This window comes from Mytilus galloprovincialis, chromosome 7 (genome assembly GCF_965363235.1).
Source record: "Mytilus galloprovincialis chromosome 7, xbMytGall1.hap1.1, whole genome shotgun sequence".
Taxonomy (NCBI): domain Eukaryota; kingdom Metazoa; phylum Mollusca; class Bivalvia; order Mytilida; family Mytilidae; genus Mytilus; species Mytilus galloprovincialis.
The window spans coordinates 9,984,131-10,000,000 of record NC_134844.1 but is presented as its reverse complement, the minus strand read 5'-3'; the positions used below and the strand labels follow the sequence as shown (position 1 = coordinate 10,000,000).

General features: G+C 31.5%; 1 protein-coding gene across 1 annotated transcript in view; it reads right to left on the bottom strand.

Moving 5' to 3' along the window:
- The window catches only part of LOC143082267 (uncharacterized), a 25,546-nt gene extending 18,050 nt beyond the window's left edge, over positions 1 to 7,496 (bottom strand). The window contains exons 1-8 of the mRNA XM_076257867.1: positions 7,398 to 7,496; positions 5,745 to 5,897; positions 5,181 to 5,316; positions 4,610 to 4,790; positions 3,592 to 3,868; positions 1,617 to 1,803; positions 1,226 to 1,437; positions 1 to 165 (exon numbers count right to left, since the gene is read on the bottom strand). The exon at positions 1 to 165 is cut by the window's left edge and continues 68 nt beyond it. Coding sequence (XP_076113982.1) covers positions 1 to 165; positions 1,226 to 1,437; positions 1,617 to 1,803; positions 3,592 to 3,868; positions 4,610 to 4,790; positions 5,181 to 5,209 — 1,051 coding nt within the window. The 5' untranslated portion in view covers positions 5,210 to 5,316; positions 5,745 to 5,897; positions 7,398 to 7,496. The remainder of the gene's footprint in view (positions 166 to 1,225; positions 1,438 to 1,616; positions 1,804 to 3,591; positions 3,869 to 4,609; positions 4,791 to 5,180; positions 5,317 to 5,744; positions 5,898 to 7,397) is intronic.
- Positions 7,497 to 15,870: the final 8,374 nt, after the last annotated feature.

Here is a 15,870-nt window from a genome sequence, read left to right as displayed (position 1 = left end):
AAGATTCTTTGTCTTCTACCTCCCAATGAATTCTTATTGTACTTCTGAATACTATAGAATTGTCTTTGATAGAACCTAATTCTGTAGACAAGTAGGGTTTAACCTTCATCAATGGTGGTGTGTCGTCTATGAAGAAACCGTTTGAATGAGCTTCTGTACCAAGTCCTATAAATCAATGTATTATCATCATATGAATGAGCCTTAATAGAAATAACAAATTGTATATATAAACAAATTTGATAAACATTCAAAAAAGAGCGGAAACTCATTAAAAGATATTGGATGTGTGAGTTCTTAGAAACATTTCCACAGCAGCACACTCTTTACACAGTATATTCTATCTTGAATGTTTTATACTATTTCTAGCTGGTGATAATCTATGATAAATAATAAAAACAATGTGCACAAAATAACTTAACATTTCTTATTTTGATTGCAAGAAAAATGTATGTATAGATACTTCCAAGGCAAGGTAGTATTTCCGGAAAATAGCTCAGCACATTTAAAAAAATCATCGCCTGAAATTTTTTGTAATGAGGCGTTTATAAAGTGATGATTACGGTTACAAATCGGATAACTACCTATGATAATATGTTATATCATGTTATCGTCTGAATCCAGTCTTAAACATTCGTAACCTAGTCCTACGTATCGGGAATAGACCATTGATGTATTGTGCGATTCTACTGCAACATAATGAAGTCCTGCCTTGCTTCCATGGTTAATTTTTTTTTTTTAAATTTCCAACAACAAATCACAGGATCTTGATAAAACTTTTGACAAATTGTCTATCAAGGACAAAATATAACGGTCATACATTTAAAACTTCTTCTAAATGATGTAAAAATACATAATCAATTTAAGAAAAGCGAAAATGTCAAAAATACAAACAGATTTCAATTTATATGTTATATTTTTTATCATAAAATTAAGATAGCAATCCTAAGGCAGTCTTTGTAGCGCTAGCGCTATCACTAAAAATGTTGTGTAGTATAACAAAGCAGAAAAGTAGTATTAATCATGATTTAATCAATATCATATACATTTAAAAAAGAAGATGTGGTATGATTGCCAATGAGACAACTCTCCACAAGAGACCAACATGACACAGACATTATCAACTATAGGTCACCGTAGGTTGCCTTCAACAATGAGCAAAGCCAATACCACATAGTCAGCTATAAAAGGTCCCGAAATATCAATGTAGAACAATTCAATTCATTACCTGCTTTATTATATGCTTTTATTGTTACATAAATACGCTGTCCTCGTGGTAGGCTATGTAGTAAATCTGGTTCCACCAATATATCAGAGCGTGGTAAATGTGTGGATTTTACAATATCATCTGATCCTGGTTTTGTTCCGACTCGCCATGCAAATCTGTCAATGCCGGACTGAGGATCTGTAAATCCATACCATTTTGCAGATATGTAATTTCTGTGCGAAATAAAAAAAAATAAATACAAGAAAATCGTTGTAAAACTATTGCATACAACTGTATACATTGATGCATTGTCTGAACATTTATCTGATGGGTAACTAGTCTAGATGCCACATGTTAAGTTAATCGGAAACACATATCCACTATAATTGAATTATTTTTAATTCACACTAACCTTAAGGACTGATATTCTATGTCATATACATCTACGCCATCTAACACTATCCCTTGTGTTGGTGGACTGTTGTCAATAATAACACCATCTGACGTCACTGGTGTACACATGTCAGCGGTATTACATGCTGTGATAGTAGTGTAGTATCGTATACCAGATCCCAAATGCATATGGCAGAGAGTAAAATCTGCCGAAAATAAAACATTGTTAAAAGAACATCTGTACAACTCATCCTTAAGATATAGTGGTATGATTGCCAAATACATCAACTCTCTATTTAAGTCACAATTTATAAAAGAAACTATTATAGGTCAAAATACGGTCTTCAACACGGAGCCTTGGCTCACACCGAATAATAAGAACACTTTCTATCTGGTCATGAGCATAAGACGATGAAAGTTTATCGACAATATAAATTTAGATTCGTCAAATTCAGACACTTACTGACTTTTTTCTTAAAACATTGTCAAACCATATCCTATTTTTTAAATTGTTATTTTTAAATTAAGTTTACGACATCGTGATTCAATGGATTAATAGCTGGTTGTGGTTCGTATGCCAACCTAGAATTAAACTTTGAAATATATTTTCAACGTTCCACCCTCCATTCGACAGTTAAATGTATATTTTAAAAGTTGAAAAAATTCCCATCGCCGAGCCAAATTCAAAACAGAAAGTCTCTATTCAAATTGAAAAATCGAAAGCTCAAACACATCAAAAGAATGGATAACAACTGTCATATTCCTAACTTACGGCATTTTCTTATGTTGAAAATGGTGGATTACACCTAGTTTAATAGCTAGCTAAACTTTTAACTTGTATGACAGTCATAAAACTACGATGTGTGAACAGACAGACATAATAGATAAAATGTCAAAAATTGGGATTCAGCAGTCAACATTGTTATAATCTTAATCACTATAAAAAAATATAGTAACAGAGAAACACAAAAAAACCATGCAGACAATGCACATTAGTAAAGATGAAAGACAAGAAAACAAGAATTTAAAACAATGACGGGATTTATCAGTTCAGAGACTAGTCATATGCAATAAAGAAACTCAATATAAGATTAAATGCCTTTTTAAAGGAATCTATTGTTGTATAAACTCGACTAATTCACTCACAAACGAAAAAAGTCCTAGAGACTTTTATTATATGTTTGTGAGAGACTTGGTCCAGTTTATACACCAATAAATTCCTTTAAAAAGGCGTTTAATCCTTACAACTCTTTAAAATTGGAGATAGGGGATATATTTTTCCACACTCGTTACCTCTATCACACATAAATGGTATATTTATATCATTGAATAGGCCTGGCGCATGAATATATTTGTTGGGTAACGCAAAAATATGGACTCAATGAAATTTGCCATATGACAAAAAGTAAACTGCAAAAACTCTTTTATCATTCAAACGAATGTTTCTGTGTACATGCATTATTTTATTTAACGATTAACGTGCAGTGAAAATTAATTTGTTAACGTCAAAATCATATAAGAATTATAAAGACATACATTTATTCAAGAAGAACATAAGCAAAAATGAAAAACAAGAATACAAAAAGTTACCTAAGCACAATAACACAAATACGGCATGTATCAGCACAAAGTTACGTCAAATAGTTACAGCCAAAACAGAATACAAACTAAAAGTCATATTTATAAAGACTATTTAAAGTTATATTATTAAAACAAATAAAATAATAGTATAACACGTTATTAAGATGATAAACAACGTCAGTAGCTGGAATCTATATTTAAATATCATCGTGTATTATTTGTAAAGTTGATACGAAATATTTATCAGCAATGTCTTGGTACCTTCTGATAAACTGTTTAGATAAAGGACTACACGTTCTTTGACACACCCCATATTCCGGGATCATGATCTATCTACTCGGACACTATAAAAACAAAAGAAACCCCAAAGAAACAATAAATACATTGTTTAAACAACACCAAATTATACTTACTATTAGATATTCCTATATCCTGATTGACTAATACATCTTCACATTCTTGACAGGTCCCGATGCTGACAAAATATGCCTTAATGGTAGAATGTGGATCGTGAAATCCTTCCCAGTAGGCTGACAGAGTCTTCACATCTGTTTGGTAATCTATATCTTTCATATAGGAAGTAGCTGTTTTTTTACTACCATCATACACATGTCCAGCAACTGGGGGCGACATGTCATATACGTAAGCCCAAGAGGAAGCAGTGCTTATTAAATTGGCTCTATTTATAGCCTACAAATATCAAACCATCAAACTCTATTGCTTGTCGCTATAGAAAATGTGGATACATTTCATAGACATTGGAACAAGAGTAAACAAAATAATTTTGATACGATCAATCATAAATCAGGCATAATTCTAAAAAAAGGATACTCTAACTGTATTAAAAGATTAGGAAAAGTTGTGTGTTACTACAAATAATACAAACACTGGCAGCAATACATATAATGTAAGCCTTAATGTGTTCGTTACATAACATCTAAGCATTGAACATTTACGAATTTCAGTTCGCACACTTCTCGCAAAAGTTTGTTTTCTTATACACACTTATTATATACTACTTTTTGTTTTTTATACAATTACCAAAAATGTAGGGTGATAATCCAAAATTCTTATGACAGGAAAATGACCGTCAATAATATTCACGGAAATTTTGGATATAACAATTGTTATATGGTATCAAAGGGATTTGCAGATTTTACTCGACTTGAAAATATCATCATAAAACATGAAGATACATGAAAGTGCTTGAGTACAAAATATAATGTGAAGTCACATTTACAATGTAACGTATCACTCATAGCAATATCATGGTAATATTTATTCAATTTCGCTTTAATAATTACAAAAAATTAAGGTACAATGATGTGCAAGGGCAGTAAGTAAGTAAGTAAGTAAGTAAGTAAGTTAGTAAGTAAGTAAGTAAGTAAGTAATGTAAAGGTTATTCTTATTCCTTTTGATATTTTGTTTACCTTAACTGTGATGAAATAAGCATGGCCTTCGTGAATATTGATTGTTTTATCTTCAGCTGATACTCCACAATCTAGTGTGGTCTTTGTAAATGGGATGATATCGTCATGTCCAGGATGAGAACCAACAGACCACAGATAATGATCTATTCCACTCTCTTTGTCAATGAATACATCTCTCCAGCTATGAAAGACAAACCACTGCATTTAAACTGTGTCATAAAACAGTGTGTATGGCCCAACTTTTTAACAATTCACATTAAAATGAATATGATAGCATGATAGACAAGAAAAGAATAATTGGCTGTCGAAAAAAAAGAGTAAAAAATCTGAAACTTTCATCAAAAAGTTTACAATAAGTTGGCTTTATTATTTAGACTCTTCCGAATTTGTCATTTCAGAAAAGATACATAAAATTTATAAACTACAAATGTTTCAGTTAATATCTGTTGAAACGATCGTAAAATGCTGTTTTGTATTCCCTACATACAATGATAATTTACAAAAATAACTCCAAGATAAGAGGTTTTAACTTCCTATCAGATTTTCTTAATCGCATGTAAGGTCAATATACCAAGCATTTATTTCACTCAGATCCGACATGTGTCGCCCCTTTATAGTTATTGGTTGGACAGTCTTCTCTGGTGGAGTATTGTCAATCTTCACAGGGTGTGAATCGGCTGTCGAACTTCTTGTTGCAAAGTCCAGCCCTGTAAACAAGAAATTGATATATCAAGCATGACTGTTAACGTAAAAATAAGTAAAGCATGTGTCATTCGTTTGGATATATTCAGCGTGCATTGGTGGGGGAAAGCTTTGACCGAAGCACATTTATAATGTTGAACATTTTACACTTAACCGTATTATATATGTGTATTTTGCATAAGAAAAAAGAAACTTAATGCAAGCCAAAAACAAATATATTTGTATTGATGATACACTAGTTTTTCAGTTTATTTAATAGAAGTGTCATTATCAAATATGAAAATAAGTAAACTTAATTCGCAGAATTTTACATGCACCATCAAGAAGAGAAATAATATAAAAAAAATGAATGAATGTGAAATTATCAATATGAAGTTATTGAGATTTCTAAATACAGAATAATAAGAAGCTTTAGAATGCATTGTCATAATACCTTTAACTGTAGCGTAATACTCGTGACCGTTCTGTAGCCGTAGTGTTCTTTGTGAATGTAGTCCATCTTGAAATGGTAGTTCGTGTATCGTGTAATGGTTAACAAGTCCTACTGATGTGAACGGAAATATATCTGTTCCGCCTTTTGTTGATCCTTAATAGTAAATACAACAGATAGTTATGTTTACAAATCAAATGTGTGTTGTATACATATCTTATTCATTGTTATTTAGCGCTGTATATCAAGTAAAAATTAAAGGTAGTTTCCAAACATCTACAGTAACTTGTAGTCAATAATGATGAAATACGGAAATGTCTGCTTTGAATAGATATTGAATGGCGTAAGACTTTGTGAGCAGATTGTTTATATTATATTAAAATGTCCACTCCATTATTCCGTTTATGGATGAGCAGGGCTCTTCAGGTTTATATTGTACTTTGGCGAAAATGGCTATGTTTTAAAATAAAACTTTACTTTGCTTATAGACAAACCTAGGTATCTTAAAAACTGTTCAGCCATGGCATGATCAAATAAACACAGTTCAAATGCATTTTGTTTTATGTATAATAAAATTTAAATCTTAACTAAGTGTTCCAACAATACTTTTCAAAATAAAGAAATTTCATAAAGAGGATTGAGAACTTTCCCACAGGTATTGTTTGAAGTCAGCTGTATTGATTGATATCGACAAACGAGGTACATTGATACCTGTTAATTATTGGAGATTTAAACTGTTACACTGAATGGACCATCTAATGAAACTCAACTATGTGTAAGTTTTATCATCTTCTGCAAAGACAAAAAGTATGATGAACTCTAAAACCCAGTGACGTTTTAAGTTTTCTAAAGCAAAAAATCATCCTAATTCTATTGACCTAGTGCATGCCATGCCTTAACAAAATTCCAGCTGCATAGGTTTGTCTGTAGTCCGTTTTAATTTTGAGTTAAAAACGTATTCATTTTAGCCATAGGGTCACTTGAATAAAATTGAGAAGGGAAATGGGGAATATGTCAAAACGACAACAACCCGACCATAGAGCAGACAACAGCCGAAGGCCACTAATTGGTCTGTAATGTAGCGAGAAACTCCCGCACCCGGAGGCGTCCTTCAGCTGGCACCTTAAAAAATATGTATACTAGTTCAGTGATAATGGACGTCATACTTAACTCCGAATTATACACAAGAAACAAAAAAATTAAAAATCATACAAGACTAACAAAGGCCAGAGGCGGATCATTGCGGCAGGGTTAAACATGTGAACCTTGTCTCAAACGTATTATTTCAATAATAAGTGGCCTTTTAAAGTCTGAAATCAATTTGACTTAACCACGTCATTATTAACATAGTCAAATGTAATAAATTGAACCCTATAGTTGTCTGGAAATATAATGAAAAAAAATAATTCAAGGTTCACTCGACTCCAAGCTTAATTCACTGGGATTGTCAGTTTTCCTACGAAGGTAGATGGTTCTCTCCGTGCACCCCGCTGCTTCCATCAATAATAACTTTAACTAGAAGTGTCGTAAAACACTAATTAAGCAATCTTTTAGATAAAAAACATCATTGCTCGAGGGTTAATGATATATTTATAGCGAATTAATTTAAATTAAATTCATAAAATAATTATTGTAAGTTATTTACATGATACTTACCAATTCCAACTTGGTACTCTTTGATTCCTGAATTATGGACAGTCTTTTTATATTCTTCTACATCAGTAAATGAATCCCAACTTATGAAAATGTCTGACGATGAAGTTATCAAAGGTACCAGGATTATTTACATGAATTAAACAGCTGATCAAGTTTATAGATATCAGGGTTTGACTAACAGTATGTAGGTAAAATTTCTTTCTTTCAAGCTTGAAAGATACACAAATATGAATATTATCCGCTTTGGCGAAGTTGTTGAACATTATATAGCATATTTACCTGACGATATCGGGATATAGGTATTTAGTCGGATCTTAACATGAACTTGATATTTGTTTACAAACCGGTATTGGTAACAAACAAATGTCGAAATGTTCAGGACTTATCTGTATTTGGGTAAGATGATGCAAGCATATGATTTTTATTGCGTCTTACACCTTGAGAAGCAAATAATTTTTAACTACTTTATTAAAATATTGTGTAAAAACGTTAATTATGAGTTGTGAAAGTCAAGTGGCTCGAGCATTTTTTTTTATGAAGTTTTAAAAAATTTAAAAGAAATATTTTTTACAATGGGATAGCTTTCCTTAGTCTTCACTATCCTATAGATTGACAACTTTTGGTTATATTTATAATTTAGAATCTTCATTGAAGGTGGATCACGAATGCACAGTTAATTAATTAGATTGATGTGCCATTTGTATGCAAGAGTGACATTCCTTTGTATTATGTGCCGATTCGAAAAAAAGTAATGCGAGTATTGTCTCCCTTTAACAGGTTCATTATTTTATAATTAAGTATAGGTTTCTTATATAATTTTGAATAATTACAAAATGTATCAATTCAATATATTTCAGTTTGTGTTATTGGTGTATCAAAAACATTGATGTACGAATAGAATTTCTTAAATTTGAAACTTTTAAAATGATTGCATACCAATATAAAGAACCGTTCATTATTTTTGAAAAAGACTATAAATCAAGATCCAATCATTTATCTCCCCATCATGATAGATTGATTGGGAAATTAACCAGAGTTATCTAAAAATAATCACAGAGAGGGACAATTTTTAATTGTAGCTTATTTAACGTTAAAACAATTTTGCACTATAAACGAAAAAGTAAAAACACAAAAATACTGAACTCCGAGGAAAATTCAAAAAGAAAAATCAAAAATCAAAAGGCAAAATCAAAAGTCCAAGCACATCAAACGAATGGATAACAACTGTCATATTCCTGACTTGGTACAGGCATTTTCTAATGTAGAAAATGGTGGATTGAACCTGGTTTTATAGCTAGCTAAACCTCTCACTTGTATGAAATCGCATCAAATTCCATTACATTGTCAACGATGCATGAACAAAACAAACATACTCAAAGAGTAAAAATGTCAAAAATAGGGGTACAACAGTCAATATTGTGTTATCGTCTTAATATCACTACATAAACAACAAATGTAACAAAGTAGCACAAAAAGGCATACATCAAATTCAACATTCTCATTTTGCTTTTCCTATACGGCTGAATTTATCTATGTAAAGTCTACCCATAAATGAAAGAAGGTTTTCATTACTGGTGTAAAATTGCGCGTTTGAAATTCGCACAGGTAGACATAAAAATAATTTTGTCGTATGACGGCATACATAAATGCAGACTCACATAAAGTAGACATAACAAAAAACAGACTTACAGTAAAAATAATAAATAAAATAATGGTGTGGTTCAAAGTATGACGGGATACATAAGTACAGTTTCACGTCAAATACGTCTGAATTTATCTATGTAAAGTCTACCCATAAATGATAGAAGGTTTTCATTACTGGTGTAAAATTGCGCGTTTGAAATTCGCACAGGTAGACATAAAAATAATTTTGTCGTATGACGGCATACATAAATGCAGACTCACGTAAAGTAGATATAACAAAAACCAGATTTAACAGTAAAAGTAATAATAATAAATAAAACAATGGTGTGGTTCAAAGTATGACGGGATACATAAGTACAGTTTCACGTCAAATGTATATCATAAAAAACAGACTAAACAGAAAAAGTAGTCTTATTGAATAAAATAGTTTTGTCATTCATAGTATGTCAAGATCCTTAAGTAAAAGTAATATCAATAAATGAAATAATTTTGCCGTTCAAAGTATGTGGTTTTACATAACCACAGAGTCACTTCAAATGAATATCTAAAAAAGACATATGAAAGAATACTATAATACGTAATTAAGATGATAACAAACGTCAGTACGCAAAATCTATACTTCAAGACCATCTTGTATTATTTGTGAAGTTGATCGTTTTTAGAAAAAGGACGAGACGTTCTTTGACATATCCCTGGTTCATCAATTTTCTGCTCAGACACTGGTGACGTTTTACAAAGTCTGAATAGGAGCTGCAAGCTCTTGAATACCTAATAAGTTGGGAAATGTATATTCCATATGCAGGTGAAGTTGGTATATTACTACTAAGGTGGGGGAAATTGATAATTTCAAAATTAAAATCGTCTCGTTTGTCATAGATTCTGGTACTGAGATGACTGTGTATGTCAAATTCGAGGTATAAGTCTAAAAATGAGGCAGAGGAAGCCGTGTCTGTGGTCTCTTTAATTTCTAGTTCTGGTGGGTATATTAATGGAATCCAATCAGAAAAGTTCGGATTGTTAATGGAAAGAACATCATCAATATATCTGAAAGTGAAATTAAATAACCTGGCTTCTTTGATCTTCTTGTTTTTGACAAGAATGTTACTTTATACAAATATAAGGACTTTGTTAGATAAATCAACAAATTTAATTAGATATTATGAATTTTTATTACAATAGATCAATATGCTACATTATAAAAAAGGCTAATAATGCAGTAATAACATTTCTGTTTTTGAAGAATTACAAGCGCCAAATCAGCAAAGACGGTGGAAAACCATCGACACAGTACTGTTATTCCTTTTCTGAACTACTACTAGATAAATGCTTAAAATAAACATTTAAATATCCATAAGAACGTCGACTACGATGACAAAACCTTTATGGCAAATTTCACCGCCCGTCAACCATGGTACTGACGGCAGCGTCACCAAATCAAAATAGCTCTCCATATTACATTGCACTTTAAATAAGAAAATTTCACCGTTTTTCCACAAACTTATTATTTTAATTTAAATTAACTATTTTAAATCAAATTTTTAAATGCTTAATTCCAAATCAATAAATGCTGGATTTTACCTATATTTAGGCCAGTGACTAACCATAAAATTAAATTATTTTTAATGCACCTACCTAACACACGGCTAAATTATATATCATTTGAAAGCTACAAATCTGTACTATCTGTTTTGCCCGGTCGTAAAAAAATCGTACGGTGCAATTTCCGTCAAATCAAGATCAAAGGCCAAGGACGAATAATTGCATATTTTCTAAGATTTCAGCCTGATTGCATAATATGACTTTTATATACTAAATTCACATATGCAAACAATTTAAATTTTTAGCAGAGAGATTAGCAGTCATTATTCAAATGCATTTTTTAATATTTAAAGTGTTTTTGTGACAGAGAGCACATGTTTCCTGAAATTCGAGTAAAAGTGAACAAAATGTGTGAAAACCCAAATTTTTCTTTCTCGTGCAAATGCTAATCAATTAAAACTAAGTAAAACCCTGTAATGACTATCAAAGAAGTTTTTGACATCATAAAATTTCCCAAAATTATGCTTACTTCTAATCAAACAGCAAATCATAACAACTTATACAGTTGCCCAAAATACCGCCATCTGCGAAAAAAACCCAGCTTTTAAGCATTTCTTCCTATTTAAACATTGCATGTGGTCAATATAAGATTTAATAAACAAATTCTTAAGAATCTGAAAAATTTAGAGTGAAAAATTTGTGCGCGAATCATCTTATTGCTTGAAATAAAGGGGTGAAAATAAGAGATTGTAATCTGCATTGTAACTACCAGACTGAAATAAACATATTTCGACTATTCTAATTGTTTGATTTGTAGCTTCATTATAAATATTGATGTAGTGAAAAGACCTTTTATTTATTTAATGTGAATTGAAAATTTAGACCAAAATAAATAGAAAATAAATTGATGAAAATTGAAATTTCAAAGAATTTCAAAAACTAGTAAACACATTATAAAACTTGACTACTTCATTGCTTAAATTGCGTTGTTCATTGTTTACATGCTTTAATTCATCAAAAAAGAATAATTTTGAAGAAAAAATATCCATTAATACGCAACGATTCTAGGTACAACTAGACTTCCTGAATAGCTTGAATGACTAGTTCATTTTTCATACGAGGATGACTTCATGCAAGAGTTTCTGATGACGACTGAAAAGAAGCTATCATTATCTTGAAACTTCACTTTCCATTATACAGATGATGTCATCTCACTGAATAGTGCCAAATTTGTGACAATGTTGGACTCGTATTTTCCATTGAAATTGAAAATAAAAGACTCAACAGATATAGTTTACTCTATCACGTATCTTGAAATCGATGATGAGGGTTGGTTGAGAACAAGTTTTACGACAAAAGAGATGAGCATAAAAGAACCCATAAAAACACCCCTTACTACCAAATTATAAACTTTTTATTTCTATGTAACAACATTATAGCAACGCCTGCATATCTGTACTACTAAAGGAGGAGACCGATTTCATTGAGCCTCAACTCCTCTGAAATAAAGGCAACTATAGTATACCGCTATTCAATAGTCATCCATCGATTTACTAGTATCTGAAATAAATCCGGGTCACAAAGCAAAAACTAGGAAAACGCATCAACTATAAGAGGAACACAACGATATAACAGAAACACAGAACTGCTACAAAAACAAACGCCAACATACAAAGAAACAGATTATTCGATACCAACTGCCATATGCCTGACTTGGTACAAGACATTTGAAGAAAAATGGTGGTTTAAACATGTTTGAAACCAGAGTTCAAATGCAAAGTTGAAATCATCCCTTTGAAAATTTCATGGACGCCACTACGAGTTGGTTGACCATTATGAGCTATCTGTTTCGCCAGATGACGACTTATAAGTTCCATCGACGTAACCAAATTGCCGTCATTTCTGCCGTGAATGTCACCAACCGAATAAGGCTTGGCACCGAGTTAGGAAATACATGAGCCACAAGACAGGTTACAGAGAGCCGTGGTGTGGTGGTTAGTGCATCGGACTACTAACACAAAGGTTCCTGGTTCGATTCCCGTTCCGTGATGAAAATTTCAGAGACTGAATTTTCGGCTCTTCCTTGACACCATTTGTGAGTATGGTCTGACCCGTGTTAAGAGAGAGCCATATCTCTTGCACGTTAAACACACCTTTGTAGATTTCGAAAAAGAGTAGACTAATGCCGCTACAAGGCAGCACTCGCACCCGCAAAGTGGAAAGCGATTAATTTAAATTGCAAAACTTGTTTCCCAATCCACTATAAATAAATATATTTAAACTAAGACGGGTGTCACATGTGGAACATGATCTTCCTACCCTTTGGGAGCCCCTGAGTTCACTCAATTTATTTTTTTTTGGTGGGGGGGGGGTTTGTTACTCAATCTGTAGTTTTATATGTTATGTTTTGTATACTGTTGCTTGACTTGTTCGTTTTTTGCCCGGCTTTGTCAGTTCGTTTTTAATTTTTAGTTTGATGTCCCTTAGATATATTTCGTCACTATTCAAGTAATAAAAGGTTTAAAAATTACAGATCAGTGTAGCTAAATGTATCATGATAACGATTTGGTTCTATATATATATCACCGTGAGCAAATTAAGTCATTTTCGCGGATATTTGTCTTATTGCGTTAATCTTCTTCACTTTACTTTGAGGGGATTTTTTGGACGATTTTCATTACTGCAAGTTAATGTCTTTAAAGGAAAATAATACCAAAGGGACAATCAACATCTCAAACCATGAATCAAATAAAGTTAATTTAAACCATGAACAAAATAAAATTAAAGTCCAAGAGACGAACAACAGTCCAAAAAAGACAGCATACCATGAAAACGAACACTCCTAAAACAGCGAATGATCTTATGAGGTCAGGATGGGTATTTAACTTTTTCATTTTGTTATTTCACAACTGCTTATAGTGTTTTACATACACAATGACATGATTTTGTATTTTTAAAGCTTATGTAGAAAATACTCAAAGCATCTTTTATTCAAATAATGAAAGCGATTAAACTTCTAAACACATTTAATTTGACTTACTATAACACGATTTTAAACTAAACAAGAAGCAGCTGCATTTTATTTAGTTCGTTTACATCCCGCTTTAAACAACCAAGTGTTTCTGAACAAGGTTACTTATTTTAATGTTGCCTACGATTTAGTCGCAAAGTAATGTTTGCATTTAAACATGATTACAAAAAGTAAAAAAGTTTGACTTCGTAAAAAACATAGTTTAACCTCAATTATCTCGCATATATTCTTTTCTTACTTTAAATACCCCTTCTTTTATTATGGAAAATCATGTTCCTCCCTGATATTCACAATTAGCGATGTGCTATTTTAACATAGATTAACAAAATGATCGCTATTTGCAGATGGCAGATTTTTGGGCAACTGCAAATACTTCAATAGAAGGCTGTTCCATGAACAATAATTAATAATTGCATCTTAAAATTACAAAACAAATATTCCTTGACCTAAAACATATACAATTATCTATTTTTTTAGCATACAAATATCGATTCCCCAAGATATATTTTGCTTTTTGAATAATTTTTCATTTTTTTAGGATTTGTGATAAATTTCAATTTTTCGGGAAATTTTTAGCATCGAATCTCTTATTTTTTGTTTGATTTGGAAATTATGTATCATGTTCCATAAAGTTCATATGATCTTTTGGAAAATTTTATGGTACAAGAATTAGAAAATGGCGTTTTATTTAGTAATCGCAAAAATTGGAATGTTTTTTCATGACCTTTGACCTTGATTTTACAAAAATTGCACCGAACGAAATTTTTACGACCGGGCAAAACAGAAAGTACAGATTAACAGCTTTCGAATGATATATAATACAGCCGTGTGTTAGGTGGGTGCATTAAAGTCGTTAACTAAGCGTCTTTTTAGAAATATGTCACTCGCCTAATTGTATGTAAATGTTCTGTTACACATTTTAAGGTGGGCCATTTTTGCCATTTTTGCCATTTTATTACTTTTTGTTTTGTTTTCATTTTATGACATATATCATTATGACACACACTCGATGAGTCATGTATGATTCGTGTAAAACTCGATACTACAATGTATAATCAATCTTAACACTTTTTTTATAATATTGATATATCTGTATATTCAAGATAGCAAAACAACGTTTGTTAGTTATTAAATCAGCACAACGTAAGTGATTATGGTAACTTTGTGTTCATTGTTGTGTAAAGACAGTTTACCCTTTTGTCATTGTAAGTTCTTACGTTCTATAATTCTGACTCAACGTGTCGGTCAATACAAAGCACTTTTGATGTTCATATAACATTACTATTCTTGTCATGGATATGCATAATAATTTGATATATATCATATATCATATATCATTCAAATATATTGAATCCAAATTGACCAAAAACCAACAGTTATATAGATTCTCTCAAGGTTTATTTTGTATTCCTATCCTCAAAATGAGAGAATCAGTCGCGAACTTTTAATTTAAATTTAAGTATTTGAAGTGGCACTTAATATTAGTTTATATATAATTTATATAAAGAAAAAAGAGTAAAAAATGAAAAAAAAATGATACTTATTAGATAACAGTTTTGTGCCGCATTGTTTGTCGTGTGTTCTGTTTTTTTGTTCGGTTTAGATGTAATGAATGCGTCTATTTATTTATCTATCTACTTAAAAAAATGTATACCTTGTCCGTTGAAATTGCTACAGAAAGTTACATTAATACAGCAAAACGCCTGAATAAGTTTATAAAAAAGGAACAATAACATCATTATACAATATCTCTCCCAAAAAAAGGAAAAGTAAAAATAAGGTATTACACAACTGAAAATAAAGAGATTCACTTTTACTTCACTCGTTTCTGCACACGGAAAAGTTCAATACATGTAAGTACATGTATGCATGTAACTTTTTTTGAATCACATGTAATAATTCATTTTAGTATGTTGTTTTACGACAAATGTTATACGAATTTCCGTATTAACGATGGGAGCGAGGTTTTTCTATATCTTCTCTAATGCAGAAACATGCTACAAATGTATCCCGGACTTTCTACATGTATAGCTATTACTGTTATTTCAAATGGATCTAAATACAAACTATAACAAAATTGAGAATGGAAATGGGGAATGTGTCAAAGAGAAAACAAGCCAACCAACGAGCAGACAACAGCCGAAGGCCATTTATGGGTCTTCAATGCAGCAGGAAACTCCCGCACCGGATGCGTGGTCAATAAACAAAAATGTATACTAGTTCAGTGATAATGGACGGCATACTAATGTAGGCATATAT